The sequence below is a fragment of the Medicago sativa genome, chromosome 7 (genome assembly GCF_051527215.1).
Source record: "Medicago sativa cultivar Bolivia chromosome 7, Bolivia_mono, whole genome shotgun sequence".
In the NCBI taxonomy this organism is placed as follows: Eukaryota; Viridiplantae; Streptophyta; class Magnoliopsida; order Fabales; family Fabaceae; genus Medicago; species Medicago sativa.
The window spans coordinates 79,471,414-79,499,061 of NC_140755.1; the positions used below are offsets into that span (position 1 = coordinate 79,471,414).

The following is a 27,648-nucleotide window of genomic DNA, read 5'->3' on the forward strand; positions in this document are numbered from 1 at the left end:
CATGAGTACAAAGAGGTTCCTTATCTAGCCAAGGGCTATACCAAAAACTAGAGTTACCATCCCCCAATTTGAATTGAAACCCATCTTTAAGGAGCTCAATAGCTTTGACAATAGAGTTCTAAGTAGGAGACCCCTTTCGACTAGTAACATTTAAGACCAAATTTTCCCCCAAGTAAATATCTTTAAACATCCTGACCCATAATTTATCTTCAGAGTTAAGAATATCCCACACCAACTTGCCAAGGAGAGCAACATTCTGGAATCTAGCAATGCGAACACCAAGGCCACCTAATTTCTTGTGGCGGGTCATTTTATCCCAACTAACCAAATGAATACCTTTGTTCTCGGATCCTTTCCAAACAAATCTACACGCAACTTTGTCAAGATAATCACAAATAGATTGAGGATACCACTGGATTTGCATCCCATACGAAGGTATAGAGTTAATAACCGCAGTTGCAAGAACTAAACGACCAGCCTTATTGAGGAGCCTCCCTTTCCAAGAAGCCATCTTGGACTCCACACGATCAACCACATCCACAAAGTCTTGTCTAGTTATACGCCCTTGAAAAAGTTTGAAGCCGAGATATTTTCCCAAGTTAGAGGTGAATCTCATATTGGTGATACCAGCAATCTTATTCTTTTTTGCATTAGTAACACCTGCAGAAGCAAAAATAACTGATTTCTCGAGACTGACTTTTAATCCTGAGAAAGCACAAAAATTCTCCAACACCTTGCTGATTTGGCGAGCCTGAGAGACTTTCGCTTTCCCAAAAAGAAGCACATCATCTGCAAAAAATAAATGAGAAAAACTAGGGCCATTCCGAGAAAGTTGAATAGGCATCCATCTATTAGCATTCACTTCATTGGTAATCATGCCTCCAAGCCTCTCCATGCATAACACAAAGAGATAGGGAGATAGAGGGTCACCTTGTCGTAAACCCCTTTTAGGAGTGAAGCTCTCAGTCCTACTACCATTCCAAAGCAAAGATATGGAGGAAGATGAGATACCATGCATGATAAGAGAAATAATAGGTTCAGGAAAGGCAAAACAATTTAGAGTCTGACGAAGGAATCTCCAATCCAATCTATCATAAGCTTTGTTTCATCTTGGTTTTCGGGTGTCAAACATTGATTACGTTTGAACCTTTTAAACCGGTGATATCTCATTTTTCTTGGGAAGGGAAAAAAGTAAGCAAAACCCTTGAGAATCGAGGTCCGGGAGTTGTTTTCGCTACGGGAAGGTGTTAGGCACCCATAACGACTATAGTAACCTATAGGAACCGTCTTTAATTTCTACGCGCGCGCTTTATTTTTAAATGCTATTTTGAAATGTTATTTACACCTAAGAGTTACTAAATGAAGAATTGGAGGGAGAAGAATGTTTTTGGATTTTTATTTTAGTTGAATTGAAGGAATTTTGTTCCTTGCCTACGTACCCGTTTAAGGGATCAAATCCACCGTAGTTCTCTCTCAAAAAATGCTTTTGTTTTTGTTGGTTGATTTTAAGTTTGAAAATGAAATTTTGGAGAATAGAAAGAGGCCTTAAAGGCATGAGATTGTGAAAAGAGTGAGGTGGAATTAGTCATTTGCAAAAGAAGTCAAAGTTTGATTATTTTTCATTGAAGTTTGATTAAGAAAATGGAAAAGAAAATACAATGGGATATTGGATCCCGAGGTTTGTTTGGAAAAGATTTGAGTGAAGTTGTTCACATTTGTTTGGAAAATTGGTTTTTTAAGTATAAAGCCTAAACATTCATCTAAACATACAATCCTAAACATACATCTAAACATGCATATTCTAACTATATAGTGATGTGTGTGCATGTGTCGGTGCTTGTGTCGGTGTACATCATTAGAGTCCATTGTCCTTATTACATCATACCCTAGATACATTCTATGGCCTCTTTGCCAAGAAATTAAAAGCATGGAAGTAAAATATTACAAAACTTCTAAGTATTTACATTCTAAACTTGGCATGGATCATAAAGGGTAGAAAAAATAAAAGAATGAAGATGTGAGATGGGGAGAGAAATACTCATGATGTATGAAACACAATGGAGGAAATTGTTAGTAATATAAGGCATAAAGAGAAGAGATATAAGCAAGTAAAGCTATTATAACCAAAAGGAGGAAAAGAATGGATATGAAATAAGCAAAAGTAATGTAAAATAGACCTAAAATTCCCCATCAAGGCAAGGCTTAACTATGACCTATAATTCCCATGGTTCAACACATTTTTAAGATATGAAGTTCAAGACTTAAAAGAAATGAGAATCTAAGGGTCATAGTAAGCCTCACACTTCAAGGTGAACTTAGACCTATTTTACGCTAACATTACTTGCAAGACAAGAAATTGACAATTTCTATTCACAAACAGTAAATGAAAAGATGCAAATTGGTTACCAACACATCCTAAGATCACACAATAAGTCTATGCACTAATTGGACAAAGAAATCACACCAAAACATAGTAAAAAACTTGCAAGGATTTAACAAGAGTACAAACTATCTACACGATACATCACATATAAATTTTTACCAATTTTAATATGTAAAACACTCATAAAAGTACCAAGAAACACATCAAATCACTCAAGAAATTTTTAGATGTTTTTACAAAAGATTTTGAGTTGAAAGGGGTACAAGAAGCAAGAACCACGTGTGAAATAGCAAGAAAAAGCAAACCAGAGGACAATCTGCGCTACAAACAAGCCCAGGCCCAAGGGAATATGGATCCTGGACTATCCAAACGTGCCAGGGACGTTAGATTGATCCAGGATCCACAAACCCTAGATCCAACGCTCGTAAACACGCAGCACACCGTAATAACATGCAGACGCACAGAAACAAGACATCAGGATCGTCCACGTGGAGAACCATGGATCTAACGAAGGAGATTGGGAGATGGAATGAACCGAATTGAACCAGACCGGTTCACGTGCCTATATAAGCACAATGAAACCGGTCCAATTCATTTCTTCCTTCCCCTTCTCTCACTACAAAGTTCTAGAGAGAGATGCTCTGCAATCTCTCTTCATCTTCTCCGATGAACATGACGGCGGAGGTGTGGTGGTTCGCCGGCGGCGCCACCACACCTGGACATTTTTCGAAACTTTTTGCACCATCGTGTTCATTTGAGTCTCCTCTTTACGATTCTTGCACTCGTTTTTCAAAATAAGGCATAGATTCGAACAGATCTACACTTGTTTCTACGTTTTAGGGTTTCGAAAAATTTCTTCAATCTTTTCGGAACTAAGCCTTATCTTGACTTATTTTTCATGCTGATGATGAATCTATGCTCTATTTCGAAGAACAAACGGTGAACCTTCATGATTTTTGAAAATTAGGGTTTGGTTTCAATTTTTTCGAATCTTTTCGGATTTCCACTTCAATTCACCGTTTAATTTTTCAATTAGAACCTTCGATGATGACTCATAAACTAAACGAGAAGGTTTACGTGAATTTACCTGGATTCGTTTGGAGATTCGGACAAAAAGATCCTGCGTTCGTTCTTGATTATTCAGGTGAGTATTCGAAACCTCTTGAACCGAAAATAAATCGGTGAATCTTCTTCTCTCTGGACTGGTTCAATTCTTCTTCAATTCTTCTTCTTCTTTTCTCTCTTGACCGGTTCGATTCTTCTTGTGATCGTTTCCAACTTGAATTGCAAGAAGATGCGAAAAACGTTCGATGATGACGATTCGAATTGAATCTCTGAGAACTTGCGAGACAAAACCCCTTTCTTTGATATGATTTGGATATGATTTTCTGAATTGCACTTTTCTGGTGATGAAATTGGTATTGATTTTGCTGTGAATTGATGAAAATTGATACGAAGTTTTTAAAATCTTTGTGGCGGTGATTGATTTTTGTTGCGGTGGTCCTAGTTTGTTACGGTGGTTTGTGTTTGTTACGGTGGTGACTTGAGGAGAGAGAGAAAGATGATTCTGTTATTGATGAGTTGGCAATGATTCTGTGGTGATCCCCTGTAATTGGTGATGTGTCTTCTATTTATAGGCCAAGTGTAATGACTGGACCAATAGGAAGTGGACACCTGGACTGGGCCTTGAACAAATTCGTCCCTGGCTTGAAATTGATTTAGGGACCTTTCTGCAAAAATAGAAACTAAAAGGACCAATCTGCAATGACTTAAAAAAAAGGCTAAAGGGAAAAAAAATGGACTTGAAGGGCTGAAATTCAAAAAAAAAACCAGAAAAGAAAAAAAAGTGAAACAGAGGGACTAAAGGGCAATTTTCGAAAGTTTTTTTTTTTAGGACTTAAAATAAAAATAATAAAAAATGTACTAAAACTGGTAACTGGTAAATAACGTAAAGAGAAACAGTTAAAATTGACAAAACGGACTAAAATGAACCAATGGCCTAAATGAGGTACTTTAAAGTACCTCTCTGCCGAAATTTCGTGTGAAATGACCAAAATGCCCCTGGGGCTGAAAACGACTAAAAATGACTCAGATGCAGTTGAAAAATGGATTTTTGACAGAGATTGAATCAAAGACTCATACAAGCAAAATTAAAAGACTCAGAGACATTTTTTAGGATTTAAACAGTACCTTGACACTTGAAAAGACTAAAATGCCCCTAGGGGCAAAACTGACTCAAAAATGACTTCAAATGCAATTTTTAAAATGGATTTTGACATAGAATGAAACAGAGACTTATTCACACTACTTGAAAGGACTCAAACAAAATTTTGAAAGACTGAGAGAAATTTGACATAGGAAATGACTAAAATACCCTTGCATGTAACTTTTGCAAATAACATTGAAATAAAATGCAGAGAAAGATGCAATTGATCAGAGACAGTTCAAATGACTTAAAATGCAAGAAAGAAGAATTGGACTAGTATTTTTAGGTCCAAAATTAGGGTATAACAAGCTTTCTCCAAATCAAGCTTGAGAATAAGATCACCTTTCTTGCTCTTCTTCTTTCTTAAGTGATGAATCATTTCCTGGAGCACTATAGCATTGTCTTTAGTACTTCTTCCCGGAATGAAGCTGCTCTGAAGAGGGCTAACAATACGACTTAGAATAGGGCGAAGTCTATTGACCAACACCTTAGAGATTAACTTGTACACCACATTACACAAACTAATGGGTCTGAAATCTTTAAAAGAGCTCGGATTGTCACCTTTTTGAATCAACACAACCATGGTCTCAGTAATGCTTGGATCAAAAGTACCAGAAGCAAAAGCTTGTCTAACCAAATTCCAAACATCATTCCCAACATCCTTCCAAAACATCTTAAAAAAGATAGGTTGAAATCCATCTGGCCCAGGAGCTTTGTAAGACTTCATACTCATAAGGGCTTGATAAACTTCTTCTTTTGTAACAGCTTGAGTAAGGGTCCTTTTGTCATCATGAGTCAGAGCATTATGATGGCCCCCACTCTGATCTGTCCTCAATTCATCCAAAGTTCCAAATAAACATTTAAAGTACTTTACTGCTTCAATTCTCAATATATCAGGGTCGGTACACCAAGAGCCAGGAGCAATGTGAAGACCATGGATCTTATTTCTTTTCCTCCGCACTACAGTTTGAGCATGGAAGAAAGAGGTGTTTCTGCTTCCAAGCTTAATCCAATTCTCTCTAGATTTTTGAAACCATAATGTTTCCTCCTGGAAACGCTCGTTATTGAAGACAAAAAACACATTTTTTATTTTTGTTAGATAATAAAGGATGGGACTTAATCCCCGTGAGCTTAACTCAGTTAGTAGGGACATTGCATAATACATGCAAGGGTCGGGGTTCAAACCCTGGACACCCCACTTCTCCCCATATAATATGTGTGAGCTCCAGCCACTACGTTACTTGACCAGAAAAAAAGGATTGGACTTAATATTGGTCCTTTATATTACTTAGTTAATAGTCTATTAACTTTTCTATATATTCTCTTTTAACCTTTTGTAATCTTAACCTATTGATATTCTTTGAAACCCTAGTCGTCTTTGTTAGTCTCTTTGTTCGATCCTCCTTGAACAATTCGCCTATGTTTCGCCGTTTGGTTTCCAGAAATTTGGGAACGTGTTTTGTATGTTTTTCAATAATTGGTTAGTTTGGTAGATGGTTGATTTTATTAGCATCTTGGGAATCTGATGGAATCGTTCTCTATAATAATAAGGTTCGATTGTTTGTGCTCACTGTTTATTTTGGATTGTAGTTGTTTGTTAAAAAAAATCAATTGATTGGAAATGCAACTTCACGGTTGTAGTTAGTTCCTAGGAAGAAAGAAAAATATTGAATTTGTGGGAATGGGTAAGATGTGTGGTTATTAGCTTATGTGAGTAAACCTACCATATGAAAAGCATCAATTTGCAATAGTGCGTCAAATTTGTAAGAGGGTGTGCGATATATGTTGGCATTGGTTCGTAATATTACTTATTGAATTATTAAGAATGGTTGCGATGGTGGAAGATAAAGATGATTCTCTGCCGTTTTGGTTGTTTCTAATTTGGTTTGTCATGGTGGTTTGATCAAGATTGATTATATTGATTGTGATTTTATCAAAACTCAAAAAAATAACCATAATATGTGCTTTTATACCTACACAAATTCATACCATATTTAAATAAATATTAAAAATTTATTTTCATTTTAATACATATATTTACAAAGAAAAAACTGCATTAAGAAACTGTATTTTAATTATAAATATAATATACCTACACAAATTCATACCATATTTAAATAAATATTAAAAATTTATTTTCATTTTAATACATATATTTACAAAGAAAAAACTGCATTAAGAAACTGTATTTTAATTATAAATATAATAAATTAGGAACATTGATAATATATTACATGATTTAGAATAAGAGATTTTTTTACAAGAGTTAAATTAACAACCTGAATATGTGAGCATTGGTCTAATGGTTTTTTTTGTCATGGTGGAATGTTTTTTTTTTATATCAAAAAAATAAAATAAAATAACAACGTTTTTTTTAATCAAAATAAATGAACAACTTGAAGCATACATTTAGTCAAAAAAGAATTGAAATATACATGAATAGTTTACGAGCTTCAATTCTTTCATAATAAAAAAGTCTACCAGCTTTAAAAAATAAAATTAACAGCGTACAAAAAAAAGGATAGTGGAAAACAAAGGGCTTCTGGACTTGAATGTGGTGAATATAAAAGATAAAAAGTAGAATCTATCACAAAGGGTGGGGGGGTGGGGGAATAATGGGGCAAGAGGAGCGTGTTTTTGGTTTTCTTTGGAAAAGTATGGCCCCTTCCAAGGTGGTAGCTTTTTCTTGGAAACTTCTTTGAGATAGGGTTTCGACAAAATTAAATTTCGCGATGTAACATTATGGAACTGAATGCCTCGACATATTGTGTATGGTGTGAAGGGGTGGTGGAAACACCGAATCATTTATTTTTGCATTGTAGATTGGCTTTCAATGTGTGTAGAAAGATTATGAGGTGGTTTGGTTTAAACTTTATTATTCCTCATAATCTATTTATACATCTAGAGTGTTAGATGGGGGAGGCGAGAAGGAGGAAGGTGCGGAACAATTTTTGGCTAGTTTGGCATGCTACAATTTGGGTCATTTGGCGTACTAGAAATTATAAGGTGTATAATAATGTGCCAAAGGAGGTTGATGATTTGGTGGATGAGATTCAGTTGTTATCTTGGATTTGGAATTTACATAGGCTTAAAAACTCCACTTGCCTTTATTATGAATTGTGTTGGGATCTTGGAAATTGCTTATTGAGATAGGGTTGCAAAGGGAGTGTTGTGTGGTTGCAAAGGAAATTGTTTACTGTTTATTTAAGTTTAATCTAAGGTGTTTGACCCAATCTAACGAACATAAACAATTGTTCTCGTTTCTCATAGATATGAGTTCTCACGTCTCTGCATTTTTTACAGTGAAACGTTAGTCGTTAGTGTGCTAATAACTAGAGTTTGAAAATGGATCAAGAAAATCTTGTGCAAGTATTTTAGTTAGTTTTAATTTTTTTTTTTAATCAAGATGACTATCTAGAATTGTCTACTGATATTTTGCATATTATTTTTTAAAATATAAAAAGTGTATCTCATATTCATAATATATGATCATGCAAAATTTATTTTTTTTGACAAAATATGATCATGCAATTAAGAAAAATAAAATAGGGGAAAGGCCGTGTATCTATAAGTTAAAACTTTTGGCCATGAAAGACTATATACATCTTATTATATTATTATATGAGTGTGTTTGTTTCAAGTATTAAATTTATTCTTACAAATAACATTCTTTAAAATATAAAAAGTGAATTTTATTTTTATTTTAAGGTATTTAGAAAAATGATGTTTGTTTAACATTATAATATTCCTATGAACCTTAAAAATGGGGAGATTAATATATAGTTACACGTGAATTTATTCCCACCATTTTCTTTGGAGTTTTTTTCTATTCCCACAAACAATTTATATCCGGAAATAAAACTTAATAAACTTGTAACAAACATAGAAATTTATATTTCTATCATTTTATTCTCAAAAACTTACATATATAATTTGAAACAAACACACCATAGTTGTAACATCCCAGACTGCTTACAGGATTGCCGACTAACCCCACAAACCAACACGAGTCTTTTCAGCATGCTTTGTCCTCACTCACATGCTTACCGGGAAACTTCCCGGTAGGTCACCCATCCTAGTACTACTCCAAGCCAAGCACGCTTAACTATGGAGTTCCTATGGATTGAGCTCCCGAAAAGAAGATGCATCTTGTTGATATGGGTAGTACCTAACAATTCTTATAAGCCTTCCTTCAACCATGTAGTCCCATACCTACACGGCCTCCGGATCCCTCTCATTCCGATGTGTTTCGGTTCCTACTATTGTCGTGGGGGTCCCTTGCGGCTTAAACCGTTCCCCTTAGGTCGGGAACCTTTCGTATCCACCTAGCGGGATATCGAAAGCCACGACGTGGGTGTTACATGCCCACCAGCTTCCGCCTGGTTCGTCCCCGAACCACACCGTACTGGGAGAGGTCTGCTCTGATACCAAGTGTAACATCCCAGACTGCTTACAGGATTGCCGACTAACCCCACAAACCAACACGAGTCTTTTCAGCATGCTTTGTCCTCACTCACATGCTTACCGGGAAACTTCCCGGTAGGTCACCCATCCTAGTACTACTCCAAGCCAAGCACGCTTAACTATGGAGTTCCTATGGATTGAGCTCCCGAAAAGAAGATGCATCTTGTTGATATGGGTAGTACCTAACAATTCTTATAAGCCTTCCTTCAACCATGTAGTCCCATACCTACACGGCCTCCGGATCCCTCTCATTCCGATGTGTTTCGGTTCCTACTATTGTCGTGGGGGTCCCTTGCGGCTTAAACCGTTCCCCTTAGGTCGGGAACCTTTCGTATCCACCTAGCGGGATATCGAAAGCCACGACGTGGGTGTTACAATAGTAACTTAAAACAAATGACGTATTGCATGTCCTCTCTCTTACCTAGCTATATATGGTAGTGAATTTGGTTTTTGCGACAAAATGGAACAATTTAACATTTTCATATGGTCCTTTCCCTAAAAAAAAAAAAAAAACATTTTCATATGGTCCTTGATAAGAAAATGTATATATATGGACTAAACTACCCCCACGTTTTCAGCAGCTATACTATGATCCATATGCATATAAAAATGGTTGAGGTTCGACCTTTATTATAACAAGACTACTAGATATAAAATCGTGTGCTAAGAGAGAAAATAATAGTATTAAATGTGTAGAATAACACCTGATAGTTTTTTTTTTTTAATTGAAAGAGTGTAGAATAACACCTGATAGTTATAATCTAACTTTTGGCTCAATATATATATATATATATATATATATATATATATATATATATATGTATATATATGTTCTAAAGCATTAAAGAATAAAGGAAAGTGGGGTGCAAGTACATAATTTAAGGAAGGCTATACCACATGCACATGTTATTCTTTTAAGATACATCTTATGGATAAACATGCCTTTTGTTAGGTAAGAAGAGTTTGGAGTAAGGTTAAGTCATACTATGATCTTAAGGACTTTGTTTATTAAAAAAATGAATTAATTACTTTCATATGTGCACTCAATCTAGCAATCAAAGTTAGCTTATCTGCGATAGGCCAAGCATACAAAAAATAAAATATATATCCTCGTAATTTTTTTTTTTAGTAAATATATCCTCGTATATAAAAGTAAGTATAGAGTTTTGCATTTCGATATATTTTGTCTCTTTCAAAAACTAGTAAAAGTAAAGAGTTTCCTTCTTTTTAAGGAAAAACCTAGTATAGATTTTTTAATAACGATATTCTGCATATTGAATGGTATTCTAATATTTTAGATTGTATTTTTAGGGAATATTTTTTGTTACCTCATTTGGGTGCAAGGTGGGTTTTGGTCATGTATCTCTTGTACTTAATATCATTTGTGGATATAATATCATTTGGGTGCAAGGTGGATTTGTGGATATAATATCATTTGTATCTATACTAACATTAAAGAAAAGTATCATTTGTATTTTTTTTTCCACAATCAATATATTAATCTTCTGCTGTTAAAAAAAAAATCTTTTTGAATAACTGGATATAGTATTAATATATATGAAGAATCCAGTTAACTTTTCTTTAAAAATAGAAAAATCTATTTAACTGAATATATATCACCCCTTTTGTTTTAAACATTACACATTGTCAAGATAAATTATATAAAAAGATGCCCTAAGAAATTGCTGCAAACATACTTAACTTAGAGCCTTTTATCATATTTTTTCCCTCTCACTCTACATATTAATTTGTTCTTCCATCTGCAGATTTCTCTTCTCCACTTGAATCGAATCTAAAAATGATAGTTTGGGAGAGATGGATCAAGTTAGATGCTTCAAAATACTACCAGCTAGCTATGTATGTGAACAAAATTGTGTATTATTAAGAATTAAATTATGTTTATTAGACGACTTATATATGACAACCCCATTGAATTAAAGACAAACAGAAATCAAGAAATATAATTTGTTTTTCCCCACTTGTTTATGGTGGAGTTAATTATAAGAGAGAGGGGAGCTAACCTTCATTAGGTCAAAAGCAATAATGTTTGGATTCTTTTAATTAATTATTCTTTGAGTGTGCCAACAAAAAAGACAAATATATAATCAATTTGTGTCGATTATTTTGAACATGAAGTTATCTACATCTATGTTTGATCAATACTTTATTTTTTATTCCTTTTAACATGTAAAATTAGAGCAAAATCAGTTTCATTGTCATTCGTTCCACCCGAATCTAATCCATGGAAACAAAGAAATTTATTATAAGATATATGGAAGAAGAAAAAAAATATATCATCAAATTTAACCCAACATAAACGCAAAGATATGTTTATTGTGCCAATGATTTATTCATCTCAAGGGTTAATCACAAGAATCTAATCTAATTAACAACTCCAACAACAAAAGCCAAATGTTTTACAAATTGTTCCTAGAAATTAATTAACTTAGTCCTTACAACATAACCTAGCCAAGGAAATTAAATTAAGAAAACATGACTTCAATAGAAAATCAGTACTTCTTCACAAATGATTCAAAGGAAAATAAAACCATGGAATTCAACTTACCTTTGTGCTCCAATTAAGCTCAATAAGATTGTCTTCCACCAGAGTTTCCAGCCCAACCATCCACAGGTAATTGAGGCATACTTAGAGGCAAATTAAAGAACGGGAGCCCTGACGATGGATCGGGAAAAGAGTTATTGACACCATCACCGCCACCGCCACCACCACCTGCAGATGATTGCCCTTGTTGCATCTGAAGAGATTCATCTTCATCCAACGGTAACCTCTCATACGCTACATTCGTAAAAGACGAAGCGATGACAATAACCGGTCCAGAAGCAACCAAAGGACCAACAACATTTCCTCCCACAACTTGACCTTGGCCTCCACCAAGGAACACACTCAAACTTGTAGCTCCTGGAGGAGCTGGTGGTGGTAGAAACGATCCGGACAAAGAAAGTATTTCAAACCTTCCATGTAAAGTCACTACAGATCCTGCGGCAGCTGGCTGTCGCAGGGTCACGTTAGTGACTGTTCCACTCCCACTAAGGACACAGATCCCTCTTTGACGCTTTCTTGCATAGGTAGCCACAGAGTCAAACACATCACAACCACTACTTACTTCAAGGATGTGAGCCCTAAGTGTGTTTGCACTCTCTCTTGTGATGATCACCGGTGGTTTAGGTTTGTTCTTTGAGCCCGGAGGTCTTCCCCTCGGCCTACGACCAACGACATCACCAAGACCATGATTTGGTGAAACTAGGTCAAGCCCTTCATGGTGGTTGTTGTTGTTGTTGTTTCCATCTTGGTCTTGACTCTCATCATGAACTTCTAGGTCAGGGCGTTGAAGGCGATGAACAAAGTGTTGTGATGCTGAACCCAAGTCTATGCCGGCCATATACTCAAAGTTTTCTAAAGAAGTAGAAAAACAAAAAAGAAAGATAGAAAATTATAGTAATTAAATAAGAGAGAAAAATTTATAGAATAGTAATGAACAATTAAATTATATGTAAACAGGAATAAATTTTTTATAGAAAAGAAAGTATTAGATTTAGGAGTGTCCAATGATTCAAACCTCAAAACGAATAGAAAAACAAATGGATCAATTGAGTACTGCAGAGAAAACGGAATAGGATGAGATTGGAAGGGGAAAGAGAGAGACAGAGAAACAAATAAAGTGGTGGAAGTTGCGGCCATTCTCACAACTAGGAAAGTATTCATAACAATAAAATATTCATGGTGGGATTAAACAATGTAAGTTTTTTTATTAAATAATTTCTTTGAAAACCACATTAATTATAATTAATTGTAGACTTTTAAAATCATGGGATGAAGTTAAATTGTTGTGTCTATATCTTTGGAGATGTGTGGAAATGTGAAAGAGGGAGAAAGAGATAGAGAGAGAGAGACAGGTAGGTTAGATGGTTGTTTAGGAAACCTAGGTTACCTTTCGATAAAGAGAAAACATAAAATAATTCAACCCTTAACTAATAAGTAATTCTTGCACATGTTGAACAAGTAGTTTATACAAAAAAATTAGTGGTTTTTGCTTTCTTTCTTTCATTGATTAATAAACAAAAACACGCAATTTGTACGAGGCTTTGTTGACCACAAGCTGTGCCAATTGTTAATTGTTAATACAAGAAATGAATATATAACATTTTTATTTTTATTTATTTTCTGTTTATTAGTTTATTAGAGTCTTATGACTTATTTCAAGAGGTTTTGTCGTTTTGACTCAAAATGTTACATCTCTTCTTTTATATCATGTTAGGGTTGAAATCCTTCCCTAGATACCGCTTGTCATTTGTTTTCATTCACCAGCTGGCATAAACATATACAAAGACCAAGGTTTGTACACATTTTTATATGGTTGTTTGGAATTTAAAGAAAATTAAAATTAATGTGATTAGCTTATTATAAATGCATATGCAATTAGTATTAAGTTATAATGTTTATAATAGGCACACAATCTCTGTCCATTATATTTTATTTTACAGTAGATTAGCCTTAGCCGGCCGGCATGTCATATGGATCCAAATTCTAGAGATGTCAACATGCTTATGTTCATCCTGTATAAAAAAAATAAAAAAAATTCATATGTTCATGGTGATCACTATGGAGAACATTTAAAATTTTCAAACTCTCGAGCTAAATCGTAAACTCTTCCGAGTTTATGATTTAGATCATATAAAAGAGTTAACTTGCCAATAAGCACTGTTTTTATATAAGGTCTTACAAGTTTAAAGTAAATTAGATTTTTTTTTGACAAAAGTTTAAGGTAAATTAGATAAAATTGGTATACTTCCAAATTTTATCAGTAATTTACGAGTTTACAATTTTACTTTGATTAGGCTTCAGAATGTATAAAATTATGTGTTGTAATTTTTTTTTTTTGAAGGAAAAGTATGTGTTGTAATGAATATAGAGGTTATTTTAATATATTATTTTAAAAAAAAATATTTTTGACCTTTGTGGTAATATAATTTCATTTTAGTCTCTTCAAAAAATAATATTAATTTGAAAAACTCTTACAAGTTTATTTAGATTGTTGAGCTTGATTCAATAGAAGAAAAAAAGTTACTTCGAGTAGATAGAAGAGTTGTTGTAATCAAAGGTCTAAGGATCTATCTTTTGAAGTTGGAGATTTTGTTTTCTTAAGAGTTATGTCTACTAGAAGTTGGTAAAGTTTTTAAGGTGAGTAAGTTTTTTTTTTTTTTTTTGAGCAATTAAGGTGAGTAAGTTGGCGCATAGATTTATCGAATATTATATGAACTGTCTTGAAAAATATTGGAATTGGAATTATAGCTTATCGGATTTCCTCACGGACATTGTTGTTGAAGTTGTACAATGTGTTTCATGTAAGTGTTGACTTGAATTTTCGTTCGTAAGGTCACCTGAAAGAAAAAAGAAAAAAGTGATTTTGAAAAGAAAATGTGGAGGACCATGGAGAAAAAATTTCTCGGGACTAAATTAATTAAGGTGAAAGGTACTTCTTAAAAAAATAAAATAAGGTGAAGGTACTTTTTCGGTTCAAAAAGATGTTTTATAATTTCTTTTAAATTAAATAAAAATCTCTCAACATTTTCTGAAAACAAATAAATGTTTATAGCAATGGCTTGTTTTGTTTTGTTTTTTTACTAACTGTTACCATCCCATCACAATGTCACTTGCAAAGTAAAATAATGTGTTTTCTTTTTTAGAGGAAAATAATGTGTTGTTATTGTAATTAAATAACAACTATGCGTCCTCGTGAGCTTAACTCAGTTGGTTTGGACAATGCATAAAATATGCAAGGTTCGGAGTTCAAATCCCAGTCACCACCAAAAAACAAAAAAATAACAACTATGCATGGATTAGTTAGTTGTGGTGTATATATAACTATGCATGGATTAGTTAGTTGTGGTGTATATATAAGTTATATGTGTTGTGTCTCCTTTAAATAGTGTTCAAATTGTATATATAAGTTATATGTGTTGTGTCTCCTTTAAATAGTGTTCAAATTACATTATCTTCTCATTTATTTTAAAAACATTTCGGGGTTCAAATCTCAGTCACCACCAAAAAACAAAAAAATAACAACTATGCATGGATTAGTTAGTTGTGGTGTATATATAACTATGCATGGATTAGTTAGTTGTGGTGTATATATAAGTTATATGTGTTGTGTCTCCTTTAAATAGTGTTCAAATTGTATATATAAGTTATATGTGTTGTGTCTCCTTTAAATAGTGTTCAAATTACATTATCTTCTCATTTATTTTAAAAACATAGATTCTCCTCTCATAGGATATTAATATTTCTTGTACTTTAAGTTATATACATTAATAACTTTTTTGATAAATTTAAAGTAATATATGATCACCTCTCTTCACGACTTTCAGCATCATTTCAGCCAGCTTAGTTTAGAATCATTTCTATCAACTTTTAAACATCATTCATTAAAATAAAGATTTTGGGCGAATCTAAAACTAATAGTACAATTGTTAATTCTATCATCATTTTATTTTCATAAAGTATCAATTTCAAAGATGACAATTATTAAGAAGATTTTAAAATGGCTTGCTCATAGAGTTGTGATGTTAGTGAAAATACTAGAGCTCATTAAATTGTCTGACAGTTGTGCTTTTTCTATATTTTACTTTATTTTTCTTGTCATTTTCAGTTTTGTATAAAGAACACGGAACCTATATGCGATGGTATTTTGTTTAGGACAACGTGGGTATTGACACAAAAACTAAAGCCAACAATAAATGATTAAAAAATCATATTGTTTTACATTTTTTTTTTGGAGAGATATATTGTTGTTTTACATATCTTTAGTTGTCTTATAAATTGTCAAAAATATATGTTAAAATAACATTTCTCTTTGTTTAGAGAGCACCTTGTACTCAAAATTGGAAATAAGTCCCCTATCATGAAACTATATGCGATTCGAAAAACAATTTAATTAAATAGTGATTTGTCAATATTTACTTTTCGGTCGAACTTCAAATTACTAAAGATTATACCCCTAAGAAGTCATACATTCTCATTTTAGAAGGGACATTGCATTATTTTATAAGTGATAATCTTGATATAGTTGAACAGCCATGATGTTAATAACATAGAAAATATTATTCTAGGGGAATATAGAACATGTCTAGTTTCCGTGAATTTAATTTAATTGGTAGAGATATTGCATTATATATGTAGGGGTTGTTGTTTGAATGTCGGACACCTCATTTAAGATGTGTTTGTTACAACTTTAAAAATAATAGTTTTTGGGTTAAAAGAATCTAGAGATTTTTTTTAGGGAGTTTTGAAAAAATCTGAAGCTATTTAAGTTTGTTTACTATTGTAATTTTTTTCTTATTGAGCTTAGCTCAGTTGGTATGGACAATGCATAAAATATGCAAAGTTCGGGGTTCAAACACCGGCCACTACCAAAAACTATCGTATTTTTTTTTTTTAAGATTTGATGCTTTTGCACTTGAGTTCCTTGTTTAAAATTTTTTTGTTGGTAAAGCTACTAGGAGAATGGTCTTTCATTTTGAGGCTAAAAATGTTTTTTTTTTTTTTTACAAAATGGGTTTTTAAAAAATCTGAAACAAACACTACAAAAAAAAGTGATTTTTTTGTTAAAAAAATTGTTTTTCAAAAAATCTCAAATAAACAGGCTCTTATTCACCTTAAAAAATATAAATTTCTAGTCACTAGGTTATTTGAAGAAAAAAAATGTATATTTTATATTATTTTTTGGAAGAAGAAAATCGTTATATTTTTATTTCAGTTTTCGGATGTAAAGTCTGAAGGAAAAAAAAAAGATACTAATATCCAATTTCAACAATGAATTATTTTACTCCTTCAAAAAAAACAATGAATTATTTTACTTGTAAAAAAACAATAAATTATTTTAATACGTAAAAAACAAAAAATAAATTACCTTTAAGAAGTAAAAATATGGTTTACATATTAGTTTTGTTTACATGAAATTCTATGAAATAACCACTTTTTCAATCGAGTGGTGCTACGTTGACAACCATAGGTGGCACACACCTCTTCTACCACATACACAAATATAAAATGTAGCCATGTGGCTCTCAGTCTCACCACCCAACATAACATTCTCTTTTACATAAAGTGAAATTACTAAAATGTCTTTTCACATGAGGTATATAATGCGGTAGGGAAAAATGGTGTCAACTTAACATTATTGTTTTCAATCTTAACAAACAAGTTCATAGTCGGAAGAGAGAGATACGATAATTAAGTGTGCCCTAGAAAAGGACAATGCAAAACACCTAACAACAATAACACCACCAATCAGCTGAGTGAACAGAAACTAGCCTCCTACTTTGACATTTATGTTGAAAGAAAATACTTGAGTGATATTGAATTTTAATGACATCGATAACTTTTAGTTTATTTAATTGATAAATGAATGATTAAAATAAATTATTTTGATGGGAGATAATGATTGGTTATGAGAGAAAGAGATTAAGTCATCAAACTCAGTGATCTTTCCTCTTGAGCTGTGAACCTCATTTGTGATGTTTCTTACAACAAAAGCCAGAGAAGTTGCATTAGCAATGTTATCACTAGAACTTCTACCAACATTTGCCACTTCATTGTTGGCTGGTCTTCCTGTTAAAGACTATTTTGCCAAAGCCAGATGTTGATCATCATCTAGGATGTTATTTATTGAGTGTTTTGCCAAAGCCAAACTATCAACCAAGGTTTTTTTTTTATTTTTTTTATTTTTTATGGAATTCAGATTATCCAACTTTGGTTAACAAGTTTTTCCTGAGAATTGAGCTATTCTTCTCTTTTAAGAGTATGTTGTATCTGTAACTGAACCATTGAAGAACAAGTTATATTATCAAGGTTATTAATAGTGCTATGATCCAACACCAGCATTCTCTTGCCCTTAGCTAATTCATCCTTTTTGGTTTTGTCTGCATCCTCGGAAAATAATTTTCTATTTGTTACCTTTTTCAAAATTTGGGTTAGCTTCCGATAAAGGTCCCTCGTAGTCAAAGGTGGATTTCCTTTCTGCAACGATAATCTGCCATGAAGATTCCTCTTGCGGTCTTCAACTCCATTTTCATATTCTTCTTATTGAGAAATCTTTATGCCTATCGAATCACCATTAACAGGCCGGCCTCACAGGGAAATGATTTACTGGAATATCACAAGCACTCGAGAGGATTTGACCGACAATTTCACTAGAGCAACCGTCTCCGGCAAGGCAAGAAACGGCCAGTCACAAACCATGAAAGAAATCAGCACAACATCACAATGCATCAAAAGAGAACACCAACGTTGCTGGTTGAGAAGAGAGACGGAGAAAAGCCACTTGAGAGCAAATTTCGAATAAACACTGCAAGATAGAACAAAGCGCGACTACCGCACCAAAAATGGAAGGAAGGAACTGTCGCCTACATAGGATACCGGTAAGCCCCCAAGAGAATCGAGTTGAGGCGGAGTACACAAATTTAGAGCAATACGCATTGAATGCACAAAAAATGAAAGCTAGACATCACCGGAAAAGAACTTCGATGACAATTGGGGTTGCTAGAAAGATTTAGTTAGAGCATCGATCCCCAATCTCTGCTGTAATGGTAGCTAAATATTGTTGAGCTTATTTCCAGTGTCATGGTGATCAATGCATGTACAATCAATGTTTCGTCCAAAACAAGTTTAGTGGCTGTTAAGAACGACATTATATTTTGTAAAAAACACACACACACACACGATGAAATATAGGATGAAAATATGTCCTTAAGCATTAGGTAGTTCTCACCTTACCAGTTGATTTCGTAGGATTGAATTAGGGTGAGGTTTAACCTGGGAAAGGAATGTTATTTCCCACCATGGGAAAGTTTAGATTTAACCATTAGATTTAAGAGATGTATTGATTTTATCATGGTCTATCCACACTAGATTCCATTTCTTCACATCAATTAACATAATTACTGGGTTCAATTATTAATCTTTAGAATCATTCAGGTATATTGTCTTCATCTTCACCAATCTGGCGGAATTAATAATTTTCTTTCATTAAATCCTCATCTTCAGAATTTTCTTTTGGGATTCTTACAAAACCCCAAATTTTCAAGAATTTTCATTTATCAATATTATAACCCATAAACTAATTTTCTTTCATTTTTTTTCAATACTAAACTCAGAAACCAGAAAGATCCAATGAAGCATGGTAAAATTAAATTAAAAAAATCCAATTAAAATTTGTATCATGATCGATGAGAATGGAAGAAGAAATAAATTTATATTGGTGGTGGTGAATGAATATGACTTGGGAAAAGATCCAACAAGCAAATAATCCATCGAATACACAGCACCAACACACAGTTTCTCTTTACTCTTGAAATTCAAAGAATACAATGGAGGAGAGAGAATGATGGTGGTACTGTTTGCAGTGTGGGGATATGAAGATGATGTGATCTAAAATGTCAACAAAGAGTGTGCAACTGTAGCATCAGAGGAAGAGACGGCGGCGGAAGGTCACGGTGGAAGGTCCGATGAGGTGGTGGGGGCTAGGAGGAAGATGATAATAGAGGATGAGTGGTTATTTCTGGTACTGACAGACCATAATAATATTATGTTCCTTACATAATCCAATGATCCAAAAAAACTTTCCCATGATGGAAAATAACATTCCTTTCCCAAGCTAAACCTCACCTTGAATTAGACTCAATCTAAATTCTACGATGATTTCAAAGTCTATTCAAGATCCATTGGATGCCATGCTCTAGATGTCCAATCATAGACATTAGGTGGTGTGTTGAGGAGCTACACATTGAATGAGATATGACCTAAAAATGTATTTATTTGTCGGTCACGTTCTTTTCACTTACTAATCATACAAAAAAGCCAAAATTAATAGAGTGACCAACAAATAACTGTCCTGATTATAATATTCTCAGTAATCAAATTACAAGGCAAATCATAAAAACTCCTAACTGCACTGAATATTTCGCAATGCCATTAACACTATCCCAAATTGATATCAACCAATATCCTCACCACCCCAGGAAAAAATTGGCACAACAAATAAAATATCTATGGGTCTTCACTCTGACTATATGAGGAAATTCAAAATATGAGCCACTCAGACCTTTATTATATGTAACATATGTGCTGAATAGAAGAAATAAGGACTGTTGGATGAGAAACAAAATAAATGAATCAATTGCTAGCATCTCGGCTGTAGTACTGATCGAGAGTCTTTGCCGGTATACGATGAAGAAGCTCCCGAGGGAAAATCCGAAGCAAAGTCCATGCAAGATCTAGAGATTGGAAGATGTTTCGGGTATCATAGGCTCCTTGAGCGACGAACTTCCTCTCAAACTTGTCCAGAAATTCCAGATACAGCTGTTAATAAAATAAAGAAGGAACTTAATTAATACCATTATTTCAAGGACAACTTCACTATAATAAACAAAAATATCCTTAAAGGAAAATATTAGAGACCAGGTCCTCGGACGAAAGTGCTTCTTCTCCGACCACGGCTTTCATTGCCTGAACATCCTTTCCAATAGCATAATTTGCATAGAGCTGGCGAAAAGACATAATGACACCAATGAGATAATTTATAGACAGAAAATTTCAAAATGATAAACAAAAGACGTAAAATTTATGACCTGGTTGGACACATCAGAGTGATCCCTTCGTGTCATTCCCTCCCCAATGGCACTCTGCAGAGACAACCATGATGTGTCACTAGAATATAAAACCCATAATATAACTTTTAATTGAAGAGAGTGATGCCTACTTTAGCTAAAAATAAAAATGCCAGAATTGTGACAAATTTCAGCTAAGATTAAAGGTTGATTATTGAACCGAATCAAGTCTAAGGACGTCTCGCTCATCCGAGAGTAAACAAAGTTAAGAGGAAGTTATCAATTGATGGAATCTTGTGACACCAAATTGACAAGATTAACCTCACCTTCATTAATCGAGACAGAGATGGAAGGACATTGATTGGTGGATATATCTGTTCAAAAAAACGGAAGTGTTTAGTTTCAGTCTGAAATTTCTTAAGCAATTCACCCATGTAATACATCAAGAATAGAGTAAATCAAGAAAATGAAAGTCTTATTTTATGTTATGCAGAAATACAAGAATGAACATGATATAAATCTCTAGCGACCTAACAGATAACTGCAAATCACAACATACCTAAATATTACACTAAACCATTTCTAAATAATTGTTACAGGCTTAAGGCCCTATTTGCGTCATGTAAAATAATAACTTTCAATCAAAAACATGATCAAATAATTTACCATTTCATAGTAAATACCACACATAATGTAATAAATGTTAGGTAGCATTCAGCAAAAAAAGAAAGGAAAAAAAAAACTGTATTGTACAGTATTCAGGTGACTAAACAAGCAATGTGTACAATATAACGGCCAAAACCATCAATATAACCAACCTGTCTGTTGTGCAACTGCCTATCAATATATATCTGCCCCTCGGTGATATATCCAGTAAGATCAGGAGTTGGATGCGTAATATCTGTATAGTAGAGATTTAATAAAGATAATCAGTCATAATTAAGAGTGCATTACGCAAGAGAGTTGACAACGATTAATAATATTTCATCACCATCATTAGGCATGGTTAGAATTGGAATTTGCGTAATGGAGCCTTTTCGACCCTCAATTCTTCCAGCACGCTCATATATTGTTGCAAGATCTGTATACATGTAACCGGGATAACCACGTCTACCAGGCACTTCTTCTCGGGCAGCAGATACCTAAAAGGATCCAGAAGTGAGCAATAGTTTCATTGACAATCAAATTGTTCGAAAAAATACTTAGAAGTATGTTAAAAGTTTTTATCTTTTGCTTTGCTGCCTCTTTCTAAAAATTATAGTTGAAGGCGTATTACCTCACGAAGAGCATCAGCATAAGAACTCATATCTGTAAGTATCACAAGAACATGCTTGCCGCATTCATATGCCAAATATTCAGCAGTGGTAAGAGCAATACGAGGAGTGATGATACGCTCAATTGTAGGATCATTTGCCTGCAATAAATCATACCAGCATAAGAACAAGCATGGTAAGGATCATTTCGTCGGTGCATGTTAAGAAATCCAAATTTGAAAATTACAGTATGATAATCCTTAAAAACAATTGTAAGGTTATACATAACATGACACATCCACCAATTGGTGCTCCCAAAGAATATTATTGTTCAGAATTTTACTAGTGCTTGAGCTTATCGAAGCAAAAGATTAATTTTTTATTGATTATTACAAATATGTAAATATGTCGGATTTAAAGGGAGGGAACAAAATATAATGGGAAGGCAAAAAACAAAAAAACAAATGAGAATAATAGAACAATTGAATACTGATTCTAAACATTACCAGATTAAGGAAAAGGGTCACTCTCTCCATAGAGCCATTCTCTTCAAAGTCACGTTTGAAAAACTGAGCAGTCTCCATGTTAACTCCCATGGCTGCAAACACAATAGCAAAATTGTCGTCTTCTCCACCCTGTATATATTGGGATAAGTTTTGTTAGAATTTAGAAAAACCACCTTCATCTTACTGTGTATAAGTAATATGTTCAAATACATGAATAAGTAGAAAATAGCCATATTAACTTCAAGGCAATAACAACAAATAGATCATACGTAAGCGCCAAAACAACAAGCTAGGCCATTTCGATTAAATTTCGTCAGCTTCTTCATAACATTATTTTGAGGAACCAAAAATTATAAACTATCTTTTCCAATTAATATTTTAATTTCAGTTTTCAAGAACATGTCAGTAAATGTAATACTATAATTTAGCACAAATCTTTGTAGCCCCCCCATAAACAACCAGGAAATAAGCTGATTCAAAAGCACCCCACAAGGAATTAAAAACTGAAAAATAAGAGTTACTCTCTCACTGCATAAAAACCTGAAATAAAAGTGATGCACGTGCAATGAGCATTAACAAGAGTGCAAGGCAACAAAATTAACGGTCAATCGCAGATTGCAGAAAATAGTGGTTTGTTCAAATTCCGCTGTGTATCAGTGCTATAACGCTGCTCTAGCCGCTATTTGACAATGTTTTGTACTAAATAGCATATCGCAGAACAACATTGAACAAAATAGCTAAAGGCTAGAAGAAATATGCTACTTCTCTTTGGGCCCTAAAAACTACAGCTGATTAATACAAGTTCCCATATTGCCTTAGCCAGGTTCATATAAAGACAAACAAAATAAGGAAAATATGAAATACATGTAACATTGTATGAAGCGCTCATATTTCAGGAACAAGCAACATGCTAGAGTAAAATTACTTTAATACATCCGCAATACCTCGAGAAGGTTGTCAGATTTCTCTAGTCGCTTGACTAAGCCAGCCTGGCGACATATCTGTGCAGCAATTTCATTATGGGGGAGACCAGCAGCTGAGAAAAGAGGGATCTTTTGACCTCTAGCAATAGAATTCATGACATCGATTGTAGAGATTCCCGTCTGAATCATCTCTTCTGGATAGGTTCTCTCACTAGGGTTGATAGAACTTCCTGAATTGCCGGGAAAACATTAAAAAGACAAAAACAAACCTGCAGATTTAGAACTCTCGGGAAAAAATTATATACCTGATATGTCCAAGTAAGCCTCAGGTAATATGGGTGGACCATTGTCAATTGGTTTTCCTGAACCGTTAAAGATGCGGCCAAGCATGTCCAGTGATACAGGAGTTTTTAACACCTGTGAACATATTAAGAGAGAAAAAATGTGAGTCAACAGTTGAACTTATCAACAGAGAGTCAAGGAATCAAAATGAAAAAGAATTCAACAATCAATACACAAGGATAAATTGGTAGGAGGAGATACAGTAATCATATTAAATTAGAGCCTGTTTGGAATCACGGTAGGAATGGCCTAATATACAGTGACTTTGAAGTTAGTATTTATAGCTTCGTGATAGATTTGTGGCGGGACCATGCAAATCTTACTTTCCAAACATGCACTTAATCAGATTGCAAAGGATTAAACTTAAACCCCACTAGAACTAATTTAAGACTTAAATAGTTCTTAGAAGCCAAACCTTATGAACGGCACAATTTTAGTAAACCACAATTCTACATCTATTTTTGTATTGAAGTTGATGTTCTTGATTACTTGGTTTTCCAAAAGTACTATATTATACAACCAAAGTCCCTTCTATAAGTTACCCCTCAAAAAACAAATACATAACATAAAATTGATCATTCAATAAGTTACTTGAGAAGCAATGCATTCATGATTGAAGTACTGTTATTTAACAATAATTTAGATGTGCTTATGTGATTGTTATTTTCTTATCTATTCACTATTGTAATTTAGAAGACGTCGCATTAAAAGACAAACCACTGATTAACCCAATTCTATGTTAACCACCACAACATATATCTCTCAGAGTAAACGTGAGCATATTACAAAGGTCTGACCCATTTAGAGTTACAAACTTACAATGTTTCTTGGACAAGTCACGAACCAGAAGATACGTTCAAGATATATTCACAAGAGAAATCACATACAGAATTTCACATTTAATTCTGAAATAACGTATACTAGTAAATGAAACAAGCAGGTTATACCTCTCCAGTAAATTGCACAGTTGTGAATTTATTGTCAATCCCAGATGTACCTTCAAAAACCTAGGCAATGGTACAAAAAGCTAAATAATATAAGCCAAGTTTTTGTTATTAGAATCAACACCATGAACAAAGTAAAGACAGCACTGAAGACTTTTTCTTATCAACTCATAAAATCGAAGAAACAACATAGAATTCTTATAAATTTTGGTTACATGTCGAATATAGAGGCCAATGTCTCCTCATAATATATATATATATATATATATATATATATATATATATATATATATATATATATATATATATATATATATATATATATATAGAGCTAGGCAGTATACACTTACTCACCTGAACAACAGCTTTTTCGCCATCAACTTCTAGAACTTGTCCACGCCTAGTCGTTCCATCTCCTAACCGAATATTAACGATCTCTTGATACTTAGGTCCCTGAATCAGTTAATCATTACAAAATTCAGTCACACTATACACAGACCAGAGCATCCTCATTCATCATTGAAAAAACCTCAAAATTCAAAAATATGCAGCAAGCGTATCAAAATTGAAAGAGACAGAGTAATATAAGTATATGGTGATTAAATTACCTTAACTTTTTCAAGAATAACCAATGGTCCAGCAACCCCAGAAACAGTTCTGTACTCTGCAGCATAAACAAAAAAGTTATCAACTTCAAAAATTCAATAGCCCTTAAAAACTGTTCCTTTTGTTTTTCGACCATAATGAAAAAAGCATCAAACTTGGTGGTGTTTTTTGGTTAAATCAACAAGAAAAATGGTATAAACGAAACTGACCCATTCCGATTTCCAAGGTTCCATCTTCATCATGAGCATTTTGAGGCACACCCATTTCAGGAACTTGAAGAAAGAACCCTTCACAGAATGATTGATCTGAAGAGCGTAACTGTGTGTGATTGTTTGATCTGAAGAGAAAGAGAGAGAGATTGATGTTGAGAGAGATCTAATAGATGATGATGATGATTGGATCAAACAAATGCACGAACCATCAAGGAAATAGCCCAATTATTTGTCTCTAACAGATACTGGCTCCATTCCTTTTTTTTTTTTTTTTTTTTTTTTTTTTTATGTTTTAAAGTTTCAATTATATTTCAGAAACTTTTGATGTTTTAGTGAATTTATCATTGTTTTCTCAAGTTTACCCTTGTTGGAAAACACCATAAACTATTAAAGTAGTTGTGATCTTTGGTTTATCACATGTGAATTTAATGATAAATAAGGACATTTTGGTCAAAAACACGTAAATATTTATATACTTTAGTTACTCCTTAAAACTTGTGCCAAGAGCTAAAACATCAAAAGAAAAGGAATAGAGGGAGTAACAGTAAAACAATACTAGAACCTAAGAGGTAAAAAAAAGGTCTTGTTAACAAGTGCGCTAAGGGCATTGTTTAAGGAACCCACAAAAAGAAACTATGTCTTGAAAATACAAGTCTAACACATGTTAAAGTCATAACCGTACAATTTCCAATGCAAAAGTTGCTACTTTTAGATGCTTAAACAATGCCCTTAGGGCACTTGTTAGCATTTTCCAAAAAAAAAGATCTTAATCGTAAAACATATCATCCAAAAGGTTTTATTAAGTATTTTTTTGAGGTCGAATGTTCCTAAACTTTAACTTGATGATCACCTCCCCTTAAATTTTTAATATAAAAAAAATAAAGTAAAAAATAGTAGTATCTAATTTGTTTTTTTACATAAAAAAATGTTTTTTCATGTTCCAAAAAAGTTTTCTTTTCATTAGTTAAAATAGTAGCAACAATATTTTAAAAAAAATCTGGTATTCGATTCAAAGATTGATTTATCTGAGGGATTTAATCAAACCGTTTACTTATAGGGTTCATCATGATCCATTAATTTATGATGAATGTTAGTAACACTTCATTTTTAACATTCTCCAACACTTACATTTTTTATTATTGAAATTAATGTATGTTCTGCCACTTAATGTGATTTCTATTTTCAAAATGTAAGATTTATACTAATTTAACCAAATATAAGAATGAAGGTTAAATAGAGTGTTGGATCATCTCAATAGGAGGGTCTCTCATGTTAAAAGACTTGATACCTATGAAGTACTTCATTGAGGAATAATAAAGTTGGATACCTAAGAGCATCCACAATGGTAGTTCCCTAACAAGGACTTCTTAAATTGACCCCACGTGACACATCACTTATTTATAATTTTTTAATAAAAGTACCTATTAAGGACTCAATGACTCCAATGACAATACACTAATAAGGACTCCAATGAAAAGTACTTAAATATGTCCCACTATCTTTACATATTAAGCAAAAATAATTTATCTATTACTCATTTTTACAAGTGGGACAAAGTAGTACACATTTTTATTACTCCTTTATGCAAGTGAGACCAAGTAGTACACATTTTATTACTTTTTTAAACGTGGGACCCGTTAGTTACCCAGGAGAGAGAGGGTCCTTATATAGTTGTTCGTTCCTTAACAAGGACTCATTTTTTCTTCCTCCAATGGAGGGTCCTTAACGGGAAGTGATCCTTGCTAAGTAAGGACCCCCATTGGAGATGCTCTAAGAGCATCCACAATGGTAGTTCCCTAACAAGGACTCCCTAAATGGACCCCACGTGACACATCACTTATTTATAATTTTTTAATAAAAGTACCTATTAAGGACTCAATGACTCCAATGACAATACACTAATAAGGACTCCAATGAAAAGTAATTAAATATGTCCCACTATCTTTACATATTAAACAAGAATAATTTATCTATTACTCATTTTTACAAGTGGGACCAAGTAGTACACATTTCATTACTCTTCTCAACGGGTTTCACTCTTTTTAAATATTAAAATGTAATGATACAAAGTTATCGATGGATTATTAGTAGTTCTCATTTTTTTTTTTTTGTGTGAAGTGTTGAGTTAGAAGGATGTGTTTGTTAAGTACTGCTATTAAAAAATTATAAATAAGTGATATATAT

General features: G+C 33.4%; 3 protein-coding genes across 5 annotated transcripts; all 3 read right to left on the reverse strand.

Moving 5' to 3' along the window:
- Positions 1-118: 118 nt before the first annotated feature.
- LOC146908966 (uncharacterized) lies at positions 119-5,742 on the reverse strand. The gene is made up of 2 exons (XM_085729318.1): positions 4,896-5,742; positions 119-789 (listed from the first exon to the last, which is right to left on the reverse strand). The coding sequence occupies exons 1-2, from the start codon at positions 5,740-5,742 to the stop codon at positions 119-121; spliced, it is 1,518 nt and encodes a 505-aa protein (XP_085585444.1).
- A 4,886-nt stretch (positions 5,743-10,628) lies between these two features.
- On the reverse strand, positions 10,629-12,698 carry LOC146908967 (Putative AT-hook DNA-binding family protein). Of its 3 annotated transcripts, XM_085723855.1 has the most exons (3): positions 12,632-12,698; positions 11,620-12,468; positions 10,629-10,845 (listed from the first exon to the last, which is right to left on the reverse strand). In XM_085723855.1, exon 2 carries the CDS (start codon positions 12,452-12,454, stop codon positions 11,639-11,641), a length of 816 nt encoding a protein of 271 aa, XP_085579981.1. In that variant the 5' UTR covers positions 12,455-12,468; positions 12,632-12,698; the 3' UTR covers positions 10,629-10,845; positions 11,620-11,638. The 3 variants fall into 3 exon arrangements, with proteins under 3 accessions (XP_085579981.1, XP_085579982.1, XP_085579980.1); XM_085723856.1 differs by lacking the exon at positions 10,629-10,845 and having other exon boundaries at positions 11,382-12,457; positions 12,640-12,698; XM_085723854.1 differs by lacking the exon at positions 10,629-10,845 and having other exon boundaries at positions 11,382-12,468.
- A 7,237-nt stretch (positions 12,699-19,935) lies between these two features.
- LOC146908968 (V-type proton ATPase subunit B2) lies at positions 19,936-25,664 on the reverse strand. The gene is made up of 14 exons (XM_085723857.1): positions 25,462-25,664; positions 25,255-25,310; positions 25,001-25,099; positions 24,650-24,709; positions 23,666-23,777; positions 23,382-23,590; positions 22,438-22,566; positions 21,955-22,092; positions 21,670-21,820; positions 21,497-21,579; positions 21,005-21,052; positions 20,700-20,753; positions 20,530-20,613; positions 19,936-20,430 (listed from the first exon to the last, which is right to left on the reverse strand). Exons 1-14 carry the CDS (start codon positions 25,514-25,516, stop codon positions 20,245-20,247), a joined length of 1,464 nt encoding a protein of 487 aa, XP_085579983.1. The 5' UTR covers positions 25,517-25,664; the 3' UTR covers positions 19,936-20,244.
- Positions 25,665-27,648: the final 1,984 nt, after the last annotated feature.